Source organism: Eulemur rufifrons, chromosome 16 (genome assembly GCF_041146395.1).
Source record: "Eulemur rufifrons isolate Redbay chromosome 16, OSU_ERuf_1, whole genome shotgun sequence".
NCBI lineage: Eukaryota > Metazoa > Chordata > Mammalia > Primates > Lemuridae > Eulemur > Eulemur rufifrons.
The window spans coordinates 91,759,440-91,772,467 of NC_090998.1; the positions used below are offsets into that span (position 1 = coordinate 91,759,440).

At 46.0% G+C, this 13,028-nt stretch overlaps 1 protein-coding gene across 1 annotated transcript in view; it reads right to left on the reverse strand.

Moving 5' to 3' along the window:
- EFCAB6 (EF-hand calcium binding domain 6) overlaps positions 1–13,028 on the reverse strand; it is a 201,151-nt gene that overhangs the window by 69,192 nt on the left and 118,931 nt on the right. Inside the window, exons 20-21 of the mRNA XM_069491269.1 lie at positions 12,182–12,278; positions 7,366–7,484 (exon numbers count right to left, since the gene is read on the reverse strand). Coding sequence (XP_069347370.1) covers positions 7,366–7,484; positions 12,182–12,278 — 216 coding nt within the window. The remainder of the gene's footprint in view (positions 1–7,365; positions 7,485–12,181; positions 12,279–13,028) is intronic.

A 13,028-nucleotide genomic window follows, 5' to 3' on the forward strand; every position in this document is an offset into this window, starting at 1 on the left:
ACCATCTGCTCCAGGGCCCATCCAGGGCCTGGATCCCTCCTCCATGCTCCCCAGTCACTGGTGGTCCAGCCTTGCATATAGCCATGCCAGCAATGAGAAACCCAGTCCTCCTTCAAGGATTGCCTGCTGGAGTCCTAGCTGACTTTAATCACTGCAAAGTTCTTGAGGCTGAGCTAGGGGCCTACCTGGCCAGCTTGTCTCCAAGTTGAACCTTCTTCATATGAGGGCTGCTGGAAAGTGTCCACCATGTAGCATGAAAATTACTTACGTTAACAATGGCTAGATACTATCCAGACACCCCTTGTATACAGCACTTTAAAAACTCAACTCCTACAATCACATGGCATTAAATCTTCTCTTTTGTTTTCTTTTCTTTTTGAGACAGAGTCTTACCTAAAGACTCATTCCAGCTAGAGTGCTGTGGCGTCTTCATAGTTCACAGCAACCTCAAACTCCTGGGCTGAAGGCGTCTTCATAGTTCACAGCAACCTCAAACTCCTGCTGCCTCAGCCTCTTGAGTAGCTGGGACTACCGGCACTCACCACCACGCCCGCTACATTTTCTATTTTTAGTAGAGACGGGGTCTTGCTCTTGCTCAGGCTGGTCTCGAACTCCTGAGCTCAAGCGATCCTCCCTCCTTGGCCTCCCAGAGTGCTAGGATCACAGGCGTGAGCCACGGTGCCTGGCCAAATCTCTTTTCTAAGCTAAAGACCCTGTTCACTTAGCCTTTTTGAACCCTTCCCCATCTCGAGGCTCCCTGTCCAGACGTTCCACCAGCTGGGCACTGAGTAGGTTCTCTCTAGGCACTGCCTGGGTTGAGCCAACAGAAATGACCTCGCTTCCTGTGAACTGAAAGCCCCAAGTCTTTCATTCCTCATAAGCTGCTGCACGTGACACGGGCGCTTTTTCATAGTCTCTTTTTTTTTTATATTTGAACACTTGTATACAAATTACGTACCATTTCAAGAAATGTGCATAAATTATCTCCAAAGCTTTCCAGCACGTCTGCCTGGTAGCTGGTTTTGCACAGTGAATAATCCACACAGATATTTCTGAGCCTGCTGCTTTCCTACTTTGGTCTTCTCTTTGGTGCGTTTTTGTAATGCACCCTCTTCATAGCTTTCCCGCAGTTTATTTTAGATCCACAATAGCCGAGCTCCACCTGATGAAAGGAGGCTACAGACAGTGCTCACAAGGCCGAGCACCTCCCCATGGGTGGGCCTTCCCGGCCCAGGCAGGACAGCGAGCACCCCCTGGGCCTGGCCTTCCCCTTCCCAGACAGGGGTCAGTCTCGGGTTCTTCCCGTATACGCAGTGCCTGGTCCTCTGCATCTTCCCTCTTCCATCCTGGGATTTCCTACCCTCCTCTGGCTCTGGGCCTCTGCTGGTGGGATGCCCTTCCCCTACCTCTGGCTTCTCCCGGCTAATGACAGTTTATTAAGATGCAACTCAGATGTCACGTCTCCTGGGAGTCATGGCTTGGACACCCACGCTGGCTACCCACACTTCTCCCTCCTGACATGTGGCTGTTGTCACTGTATTTGGATGTTTATCTTGCTATGAGCAAATTGAGGGCAGGGACAGCCTTTTATCTATGGAGCCCCAGCATCTAGCACAGGGCCTGGCACATAGAAAGTTTCAAGAAACTACTGCTTAATGGTTGCTGGAATGAGTGAATGGATGAATGCGCTTCCACCTTGTCATTTATCCTTAGCAGGCTCTCTAAAGTCCAGTTGAATTTATTGCTCTTGAAATCTCATGCTTAGAGCCCCCAGTCTGGCTTCAGCGAGCAGAGTTCCTTTCCCAGGGGCCTCCTCCAGGCTTGCAACGTCTTGTCCTCTTAACCCTCCATGAGCCAGCTTGTGACATCTAGGGCTCCTTGATATCCATGTCCCCCCATCCTCATCTGCGGAGCCCTGTACTGTTAGCTGGGCCCCCTGACTAGCCCTGGGCAAGGGGCCACGAGCAGAAGCCTGGCACTTCAGACTGACCCCTGAAAGCCCGCGTGTGACCCTCCAGCTCTGCAGTCCCTGCCCCAGTGGGTGGAGTCCCCCACTGAGCTGATGGCGACACAAGCTGAAAGCCGGCCAGATCTCCGAATCATTGCTTGGAAGGGAATTGTCCCTAAGAACCACTAGACGTGCAGCAGACTTTGGGTGGGTAAGAAATAAAACACTGATGTGCTAAGCCACTGAGATTTGGGGGTTAATTTATTAATTTACTTCTGCAGCATAAACTAGACCCTCCAGACTAATCTGAAGCTCTAAACTAGTGCACTTCGTAGTGCTTAATAAATGTTGAGTGAATGAATAATGGATGTGGAAAATTTTTTTTCATGACTATATTCTGCCATATTTTCTAATTTCATGTTTTCAAAAGAGCACAGTGGTATCTTCCTATTTGCTTCTACCTAGTTTTTGGGGGGCTCTCCTATTCTGACGATTGACCTGGGCCTGCTCAGACTCCTGAGCTGACAGCGTGTGTCAGGCTGGCCCTGGCTGCTCCCCACGTCCCTGAAGCTCCTGTTCAGCAGGAACATTGGGGTGCTGGTGCTTCAGTCACACTGCGAGAGGGCCCGTCTCCGCCACTGTTTGGGGCTGGACCATCTTCCTGTCGTTAAGGCAACCGAAGGAGGCTCCTGGGTATCTTGCCAACCCATCGCAGCCACCGAGCCCCTTCCTGCCACTTATGATGCCTCCTGCTGGGGAGACGGAGAGGAGGGTGAGGATGATTAAACTGAGGTTACACCGACATGTAGAAAAAGCAGGGAAAAGTACACCGGTGAGTTGCCGTGGTCCGCCGTCTCTGCTGAGTGGGTTAGGCTGATTTATCATTGTCTTTCCCTTTCTTCATGTTCGTTTTCCTTTCCTGGATTCTCTGAGTCTTCACAAATGCATGTGCATTAACATTACAATTAGAATTTTTTCAAATCTATATTGTCATTTTGCTACTAACTTTTATGCTTACATATGCGCAGTCCTCTACATACATTACACAGTTTGGTTTGCAGAATTCAATAGGTGGCTGCAGCCAGAGGAGGCGAGCTGCTGGCCCACCGGCCCTGGGCTCCGTCCGCGGGCTCTGGGCAGGGATGCAGGAGCCAGCTCAGAGCAGAGCCTTCGCTGTGGGCTGCTTCGCCGCCTCGGGGGTCTTCCTAATTTCCGTGCTTGACTCACAGACTGAATCCGAGGAGCACCTTATTTCCCTCTCGTGCTGCTTCTCCTTCCAGGCCACTGTAGGCGAATTTTCACCTCCTACGTCTCTCTCAGACCCTCACTTCCTTCCAGGCCTCCTAGCACCAACCAGGAGAGTTCACGGCTCGCACCTCTTCTCTGCTGCACCATTGGAGAGCCCCTCATTCACCTCTGTACTCCAGGCTTGTCTCTGGCTTTCCTCTCCTCATAGCCAGAGTGATCTTTCTAGAATGTGGGCCTGCCCAGGGCTTTTTCCTACTACTCCCCTGACCTTCAGGGCAAGGTTGTGCCAGCCGGTCCCTGCTGTGTGTCTTCGGGCCACCCAGGTTATCCAGCAGGCCCGGAAGGTGGCATCCTCCTCTGCTCTTCAGGAGGATGTTCGTCTGGTGACTCCCAACCCCATGCTCGGCCTTCTGTGCGTCTTCTGTGCCACCCACTGGGCTGCTCCTGGGTGGTCTGCCCAATCACAAGGTGGGATGAGGGCAGAGCCATGCTGTTTTCAGGGGCCCCTCCAGGTAGGCAGTGGCTGTGGCTCTTGCTCAGTGCAGCAGCTGAGATTCTAGCAGCTTCCACAACAACATCAATGGCACCGAGTCGGGCTGGGCTGTCGGCTGCAGCCCAGGTCGGAGGCAATTTCTTGATCACAAAGACATTTCCCTTTGGCCCCCCAGCCCCTGAAGTTTCCAATCTCTGGGTAGCACCTCCGTCCTCTCTTGCTTTGCCAGCCCACAGCAGCAGCAGCCTCCTGGTTTCTGATTAAGCCACATTCCCCTTTTCAGACTTCCAGCCCTTCGGACACCTTTGTTATCATTCACTGCATTAAATCTCGCTCGGCTGTGCGTACGGAGAGTGGTTTCTGTTCACCCTGCCTGGACACTGGTGAACACATGCCCGGAGTCTCCTCTGCCTCGAATGCCCTCTCCCCTTCCCCTTGGGGGTCATTCCACGCATGGCAAACACCACTGTGAGCTCCCCCATCTCTGTTTCTTTTTCTCCTGCACAAGCATGCAGATCGCTTCCCCCAGCCTCCCTGGCAGGTGGGCACAGCCGTGTGAGTGGATCTGGCCAAAGGAACATGGCGATGGCCACATTTCCAGGCCTGGCCCCTGCAAAGCTGACCATGCCATCCTCTGTGCTCTTTCCTCTTCTCTGGTGGCTGGACACGGAGGTCCAGGGCATGGTGGGATGCCTGGTTCCTGAATGATCCTGTGGGTAGAGCATCCCCCACACCCACACTAGGCCATGATGTCATTTTGGGGGAAGCCCCTGAGATAGTGGCTTTCTTTGTTATCACAGCAAGCCTAGCCTGACAAATGTGCCACTCAAACTAACTCAGCTTCACAGTCACTTTCAAAATCTGTTTTACAAGATGAAAAGAGCTCTGGAGCTGGATGGTGGTTTTTGTACAACATTATGAATGTATCGAATACCACTGAACTGTATGGTTAAATTTGGTTAAGGGGGTAAATTGTATGTTACGTGTGTTTTAACATAGTAAAAAAAAATTGGGGGAAAAACCAACAGCAGCTAACAAAATCCTGAATCAATAATAATTTAATTTGATTTTGAAAATGTAGATATAGCATGAAATACATTTTAGGAAACAGTTCATCTAATGAGGAAAAATCGAAATAATAGGTGCTATAATTTTCAAAGCTTCCTGGTAACTGCTTTACTGAGCTGAGAGAGAATAAAGGACACGGCAGCATCACGAAGACAATACGTACTGACCCAAAGAGGTGCTGTCTAGAACTGAAAGGGCTTCTCTGAGTGAAGGGAGGGCAAAAAGGAATCATCACACAAGAACTGGACTTTTCTACAGCGTCCAAATTTGTTTCTCCAGCAAACCAGATTCGTTGTAAGTCCTGCACCTCTCCGCTTCTTCATAAATTAATTTTGTTTTGTGAAAAAAAAGTCATCTTAAAATAACTCAGTTTAAAAGCCCAGCTCACCAGTCACCGACCTCTGAGGGCTTCGCCAGTCCCCCGGGGACACTGCACGTAATGACCAAGTATTTCTCTTTGCAAGACCACAAGAGCACCTTAGGGGAGAGCTCTGTACTGTTTATTCACCGTGGTCATCCTCAGCCCAACAGAGAACCACACTGCCAGGTTTTCAGTGCGCGTCGGCTGGATGAACAAATGGGAGAGGGCTTGTTAAGTTTAATGAGTGGTTACCGTGTGCCAGGCCCTGTGCTAGCACTGCACGTGGAGTCCTCACCCAGGCCTCACAGAGTCCCTGGGTGATGGGGAACACTAGTCCTGCTTTGCAGATGAAGAGCATGAGGCACAGAGAAGTTCAATAACTGATGGAGGCCACACAGCAGGAGGGGGTGCAGGAGTCAGGCCCGTGCATCTGAACGCAGAGCTGGCATTTTAACCACTCATCATCCATGGCATAAGATCAACTAAACAACAGTAGTTGTCAGCACAGGGTAAAAATCTATATATTTCATAATAAGGCTCATAAATGTATAAAGAAATCTTAGCCAAAAGCAACATGAGAATCTCCTCCAATGAGAATGGAAACAGGGTCTGTCCCACCCACGGGAAGAGGGTACGTGTGCTCTCCTTCCCACAGGGGAACCCTCATGGGGGACCCTGGACTCCAGTGCCCCTCACTCCCACGGCCAGTCCCCAGCCCCGGGGCTCGTCCTATTCTGCCTGATGGAGGCAGTGGTCTCCCAGTGCCACAGCCCCAGCCAGCCCCTCCCCTAACCTGTTTCTTGACTCATCTTCTTAAACTACAGCTCAGATCACATCACAACCTCACTCAAATTCCATTGTTCCAGGTGCCTGGGCAATAATGCCTGGAAACCAGGACCTGGTAAGGGGATGGGCCTCCCCTTTCTTTCTGGCCCTGGAGGCCCCGTGCCACTCCTGATAGAACACCTCCCACAGACTGGGCAGTTTCCTGGCTCAGAATGTCCACTCTCCATATTGACCCCCAGAAATTCTATTTCCACATCCCTTCCATCATGACAGCACCCTGGTCCCCCTGGCCCCCGTGCTCCTGCCTTGACTCCCAGGCCATGGGACATGCCCTGCTCCGGCATTTAACGCAGTCGGCACGGCACTCTAGCTATTTGTGTGGATGCTTTCTGTGCCCTGACAGCTCCCTGAAGACAGGGACCATGTATTTGAATCATCCAAAAGGTCTACAGAGTGGGAGGGCCATGCATTTGCCTGCTGCACAAGGATCTTTTTATTGCTCAGTTAGAACTAATGTAATCTACTGAAAAAGAAAATGGATGAGGAGACTAAATTGGCCCTGTGTTGGAACTGATCTTAAAAAAAAATAAGGATTTTGTAAGAACTTCAAGTTGCTTTTCTAATTTAGACACAAAACAACCCACCTAATTCTAAACTTGGCCAACATTTCAGCCTTCCGCGTTGAACAGATGAAAAGCTAAGGAATTATATGAACTGTTTCCCGGGCTGGCCTCCTGAGTGGACGTACGATATTGGTGTGCCATCCTGGGGGAATGCAAGTGGCAACGAACGTATAATGAAGAAGGAAGCAATTCTAAGATGGGTCTGGAACTTGGAAACAGACCATTTTGTTAGTAGCCTTGAAACTTGGCTGCACAGGGAACAGCACAACTGGGGCCTGGCTCGAACACAGCTAAATCTAAAGTACATTTTGAAAAATGGAAACAGCATTAGATACTATTTTCAGTTTAAGAGACCCTCAGGAAACTACTCCAAGTTGCCAAAAGTTTGGTTATTTTCTTCCCACAAATGACTTACCTGTAAAACAGCTGTGTGACACTGATTTCCACCTTTAGGCAATGAGGAAAAACTGTTTTTTCCTTTACCCACTGCATATCTGTCTGCTGCATGTGTTGTACTGAGTTAAATCTTTGCAGAGTGACTTATTTCTCTAAAACAGTACAAGCATGGGCTTGAACTCCCAGGTCCCTGGAAGTGCAGACCTCTCCAGTCCAGTATTGACGATGAGTGTTAACCCTGGTTCTCCATGTTCCTAGAGACCAGCCCATCCACCAAGGCTGCTTTCTATGAGGAACACGGAATGAGGAACAAGGACACAGGACGCAGGACAGATACACCGTCACCATATCCTGAAGTTATGAAAGATTTGTGCTGAGTTTGCTGCAGCAAGCGACCCAAGACCATCAGAAGGGAAAACAGCCGGTCTTCACACCCACTTACCTTGTCCAAAGCTTTTCAAATTCTCTCGGTGTGAGGGGAATATCAAAACCGTACAGAGCGTTCTTTATATCCCGTCGTCGAAGAATGCCATTGCCCTCATTATCAGTTTCTATAAAATTCTACAATATTAGAAGGTGGTATTTAGTAACATATAAAGTGTATTTACAACAGCATAAAAGATTTTCCATAGTCAATGCCTGGAACAATCTAAGGCATTTCTCTCCCCATCTACCTACTTGATTACCATTTTTTCTAAGTTCTAGATATCCTCATCATTCCTGAAAGAGGGTGATAGAGCAAAATAGGAAAAAGTGTTATATATTGAAAGGGGTTGTTTCTGGGTAAATGAGTGAGACATAGATTCTTCTGACCAATAACTTGGGTTCACAAACTATTAGAAATAATTTCTAATAATTTCCCAGCCTCTGGGATATGGAATTCAGGATTATGATCTCAGTGATGGTTTTGGTCCTCTGGCTGTAAGAGGGGAAATGAGGGACATCAGGCTCCATCTATCATGACAAGATGATACGGCACCATTCTTATGTCCTTGAAGGGTGCAAAAGGTACCTGGGGATTTGTCAGGCATTTAAGAGGACGAGAGATGAGAGTAACAGCTGATACACACAGTGCTCAACACTGTCTTAAACTGTTTCCAAGTACCACTTCATTTAACCCTCTTCATAACAACACTATGAGGCAGACATAAGGATTCATCTACAGAATCCTCCACAAGCATCATGCTTCCCAGTGAAAGAACATTTCCCGGAAGATCAGGAAAAAGATAAGAATATCTCTAACATCCTGTGTTCAACATTGTACTGGAGGCCTCAGCCACTTTAAACAGGTAAAAGGAATAAAAGGTATAACGATAGGACAGGAAGAAATACAATTGTCATTATTCACGGATGACATGATTGTATACATAGTAATACAAAAAATCCACAAATAAATTATTGTAAGAGGTGAATTTATCAAAAGGCTGGATTCTATATCAACAGGCAAAATCAATTACACTTTTATATATCAGACATAGAAAATGAGGTTTTTAAAAGATAACATTTACAATAGCATCAAAAACAGAAAGTCCTAGGAATAAATCTATAAATGGTATGTAAGAAATACCTCTATACAGAAAAGTATAAAACTTTATTGAAAGATAGTAAAGAAGATAAAAATAAATGGGGATATACCATGTTCATAAATTAGAAGACTCAAATAGTAAAGATGTCATTTCTCTCCAAACAAACATTATGACAGGTTTTTTTTTTTCCTTTGTGGAATGTGACAAACAGATTTAAAACTTTTGAATAACAAGATGGAGTTGCCAACCAGCTAATTAAGATGTATGAGTATCACTATGTTACAGTGACTACGAAGATGTGGTGCAGGTGCCAGGACAGATGACCATTGGAACACAATGAGGAGCCCAGAATCACCTGTGGGCTGTGAGATAGGACAGTGGTGATGCTGCAGGTCCCTGGGGGCAGTCACAGTGACTGGCGCTAGGACAGCTGGACCTCTGTATGGAAGAAATGAAACTGGGTCCCTGCCTCACAGCACACAGGAAACAGCCAGTCCAGATTTCAAGACCTGAATGTTAAACTTGAAACTGTACAGCTCCTATAAGAGAATGTGGGAGAATATTTTCAAGACTTCAAGGTGGGACAGAATTTCTTAAATAAGACCAATATAGAAACGTTAATAAATATGACTGCTAAAAACAACTTATATTGTTCCAAAGACACCATATAAAGAGGGCAAGAACACGGAGTACAAACTGGGAGAGGATATTTGCATCACGTATTACTTACAAAAGAGCAGGACCCAGAGAGCAGTGCACACTGTGACCACAGTAGAGTTTCTATTGGCCAATGAAGAAAAGGCCAGCAACCCAGTCTGAAAACTGTGAAAAGTCTCAAGCAAGCACTTCACAAAAAAGGAAACCTGCCTAATGAATAAACCAATGAAAAGATACTCAATCTCATTTAATAACCAACAAAATGCTAATTAAAGCTGCAATGAGATACTATTACACATCCACTAGAATGGAAAAACTTAGGTCTGATAGCACCAACTCTCTCAACGGTAGGGTTGGGTAATTGTGACAGAAGCCTTTAGGCCCCCAAAGCCAAAAATATTTACTGTCTGGCCCTTTATGGAAAAGGTGTGCCAACTGCTGCTCTAAGATAGTGACAATATTCATTTCCTTCATCTGGATGGTGGTTACATGGTGACTACTTTAAATTTATTTAAAATATACATGTACATTTTATATATTCACAATTTAAAAAATAATTTAAGCTTTAAAAAGTTTAGTCTGCAGGATTTCAAAGTCCCTTTAAAAACATGCAGCGGGCCTGGCATGTAAAACACTTGGGAGTCACCATTCTGTCCCAACAAGTCAAAATCCTAACACATTGAAAAATCAATAACTCTTCTCAGATCGTAAGAGAGGTGAGGTTACATGGCAAACCACTGCCCCCGAGGCTGGAGAGAGAGACAGGCAAACACAATTTACCAGAGCAGACCCCCGTAGGCAGGACCCACGGCAGGAAGATGGAAGCTGAGGGAACCCGCCTACCTCATCCTATGGACCAGTATGACCCCAGCACCAAAACCAGACAAAGATATTACTAGTAAACAAAATCGCAGACCAATATCTCTCATGCACATAGATGCAAACGTCCTCAACAAAATATTAGCAAATTGAATCCCACGATGTATAAAAGGCATTATAGGCCATGACCAAGTAGGATTTATCCCAGGTATACAAACCTGGCTCAACACTTGAAAATCAGTTAATGTAATATATCACAACAACAGAGACAAGAAGAAAAACCACATGATCATATCAATAGATGCATAAAAAATATTTGACAAAATTCAACACCTATTCATTACAACTCTCAGTAAATAGAGAACTTCTTCAACTTGATAAATGATATCTTCAAAAAACCTATAGCTAACATCACACTTAATGATGAGAAACTAGAAGATTTCCTGCTAAGGTCAGGAACAAGGCAGGGATGTTCCTCTCACTGCTTTTTCAACATTGTGCTGGAAGTCCTAGCTAATGCATTAAGACAACAAAATGAAATAAAAGGTATACTAATTGGGAAGGAAGAAATAAAACTGTTTTTATTCACAGATGACATGACTGTCTATGTAGAAAATGCAAAAGAATTAACAACAAAAAACCTCCTGGAATTGATAAGGAATTATATCAAGATTAGTACACGAAAGTCAATCACTTTTCTATATACCAGCAACAAACTAGTGGAATTTGAAATTAAAAATACAATACCATTTACATTAGCACCACCAAAAATGAAATACTTAGATGTAAATCTAACAAGATATGGCAGATGGCAGAAATAAAGACCTCCCTAGCCCACATGTCACTCTCCTACAGCCTGTTTATTATTATTTTTTTCACAGCACTGATCTGCCTTGTTAATAATCTGTTTTGTTGCTTGTTGACTGTCACCTTCCCTGGTCTCTGAGCTCCAGGAGGCGGGAATCAGACTGGCCTCGGTTACCCTGGATCCCAGCATATGACTGGTGCACAGTCGACATGCTGAATAAAGCAAAGCAGGGAAAGACGCAGCTGGGAAGGGTCCTGGGGTCCGTGGAGAGCAGCATCGGCAGGTGGGGGCTGGGAGGCTGGTCTGGTCGCCTGAGAGGGTGGGCTGCAGGGAGGGGAGGAGAGAGAGGCCAGGAGAAGAGCAGCGGGGAGTGTGGATGAGGAGAGGCAGAGCCCAGGCCCAGCTGAGAGGAGAGGCCGCTGGAGAGCAAGGAGCCCATGTCTTTCCTAGGTCAGACCCCAGTGAGCTGAAGGTTAAAGAGAAACTGGTGGAGAGGGAGCAGGGGATGGTGCCAAACCCACGTCCTGCTCTCACCCCAGCTGACGTGCCCTGTGCTGGCTGTAGGACTCTGCCCTGCACTCCTCTGCCCATAGGGCTGCTCTGAAAGGTCGGCCCTGCCTCAGTGGGCCTCACAGAGCTTTGCTCTGTGTGACTGGCCAGGCTGGGCCAGCACTGACAGTCCACTCTATGGAGGACAAAGGGCCGCAGAGGCAGTGCCAGGAGCTTAACGGGACTTAAAAGACAGAACTTCATTTTGGGCACAGGCCAAGGAAGAGCAAACATACAAAGAAAACAACCAAATGAAATGAAGCAGAAACATTCTTCAAAATAATATGAAAATACTTGCATCATGCAATTTTAAAAATGCTTCTTAGAGAAAAGTTACTGTGTCCTTGTTGCATTATAAAATGGTGATCCTATATCCCATCCTAGATTTTCGGACAAACCCAGTTTTGCACATTCAGTTCTATTATCCTACAGGTGTAGTTGTCATTGTCACTGTCAGATTATACATCCCCGTCTCAACACCATAATCACAATTTACATGACTGCACATGCAGGGTACCAGCTGATAAATGTACTTCTATAATTTTGGCAAGACAAGGGGAAATAGCTCTTTAAAATGCATGTTTATATCATGTAAAATTAAGTATGACAGAATCTTAACATGTTTCATTTAAATTTTTAATTCAGCACATCACGCCTGAAATGATGCCAGGAATCTCTATCCCTAACTCCAACAATTACATATCTTTCTAAACATCAGTTGACCTTGAACGAGAGAATTTAGTCTGAAAAAGTCTTCTGGGAATAAAAGGAGTCACCAGGTTGGGTATACAGAGTTTTTCCCATCTCGGCGGCTGGGTCTAAATAGCTTGATCATCCCAGTGATCTTGAAACACTGAAATAGATTTTCTTTCCTTTTAAGGAAATAATCACTTTCTTACCTTAGACAAGTCTGACCATCTGTTTTTCGCTTTGGTAACAAGATACTGATGAGCCTGTTCACAAGCCAGTTCCGAATCTGCGACCTTCTGTTTTGGTCTTAAAAGAAAAAAAAATAATAAATAACTATGTTTAAATTTAATGGGCTCATTAATCTCCCAAGGGGTTCCCCTACCCCCTGTTTGTTTCAAAGATACCATTAAAGTCTGTTGTTCCACATCTGGTCTAACTTAATTCTTAAAATACAGTCTTATTTCCCCAGCCGCATGTTAGGGAAGTCTTCTTAAATTTTGTAAGTCCTTGTTTATTTTCAGATAAATGCTATTCAACTTTTTTTTTCAGCAAACAAAACAAACAGGGTTCATTTATTCTCAGAGGGGGAAAAACACAATATAACATTAAGTGTCTTAGGAAGAAAACAACTAAAAACTTTTGTCTTTATTTGCAAGATGGAGCACAGATGAAAGGAAACAGCTGAGGCACTGGGGGATGTGGTTTCCAGACTTCTCAGTCTCAGCTAATTGTCTAAGGTTAGGCTTGTAGGGTTTAAAGATGGTCAAAATTCTGTCATATTCATTCACAGGATGGACACTGAAGACACTTATAAAAAGCCCCTGTGCTCGCAGTCCCTGGCCAGGCCGCAGGCAGCACAGGTAGCGCAGGGGAGACCAGGCAGAAGGAACTGGGCACCTTGGATCTTCCCACACCTGAGAACACACCAGGCGAGCATGGAAATCTGTAAGCCCGTCATGAACTCCTCCCAGGCCTCGCCAGTGTGCCCTCATCCTGCGAGTCTCCTCCACTGCCCTTGACCTCTCCCTGCCTCCCCATTCTCTTCTAAGAGGTCAT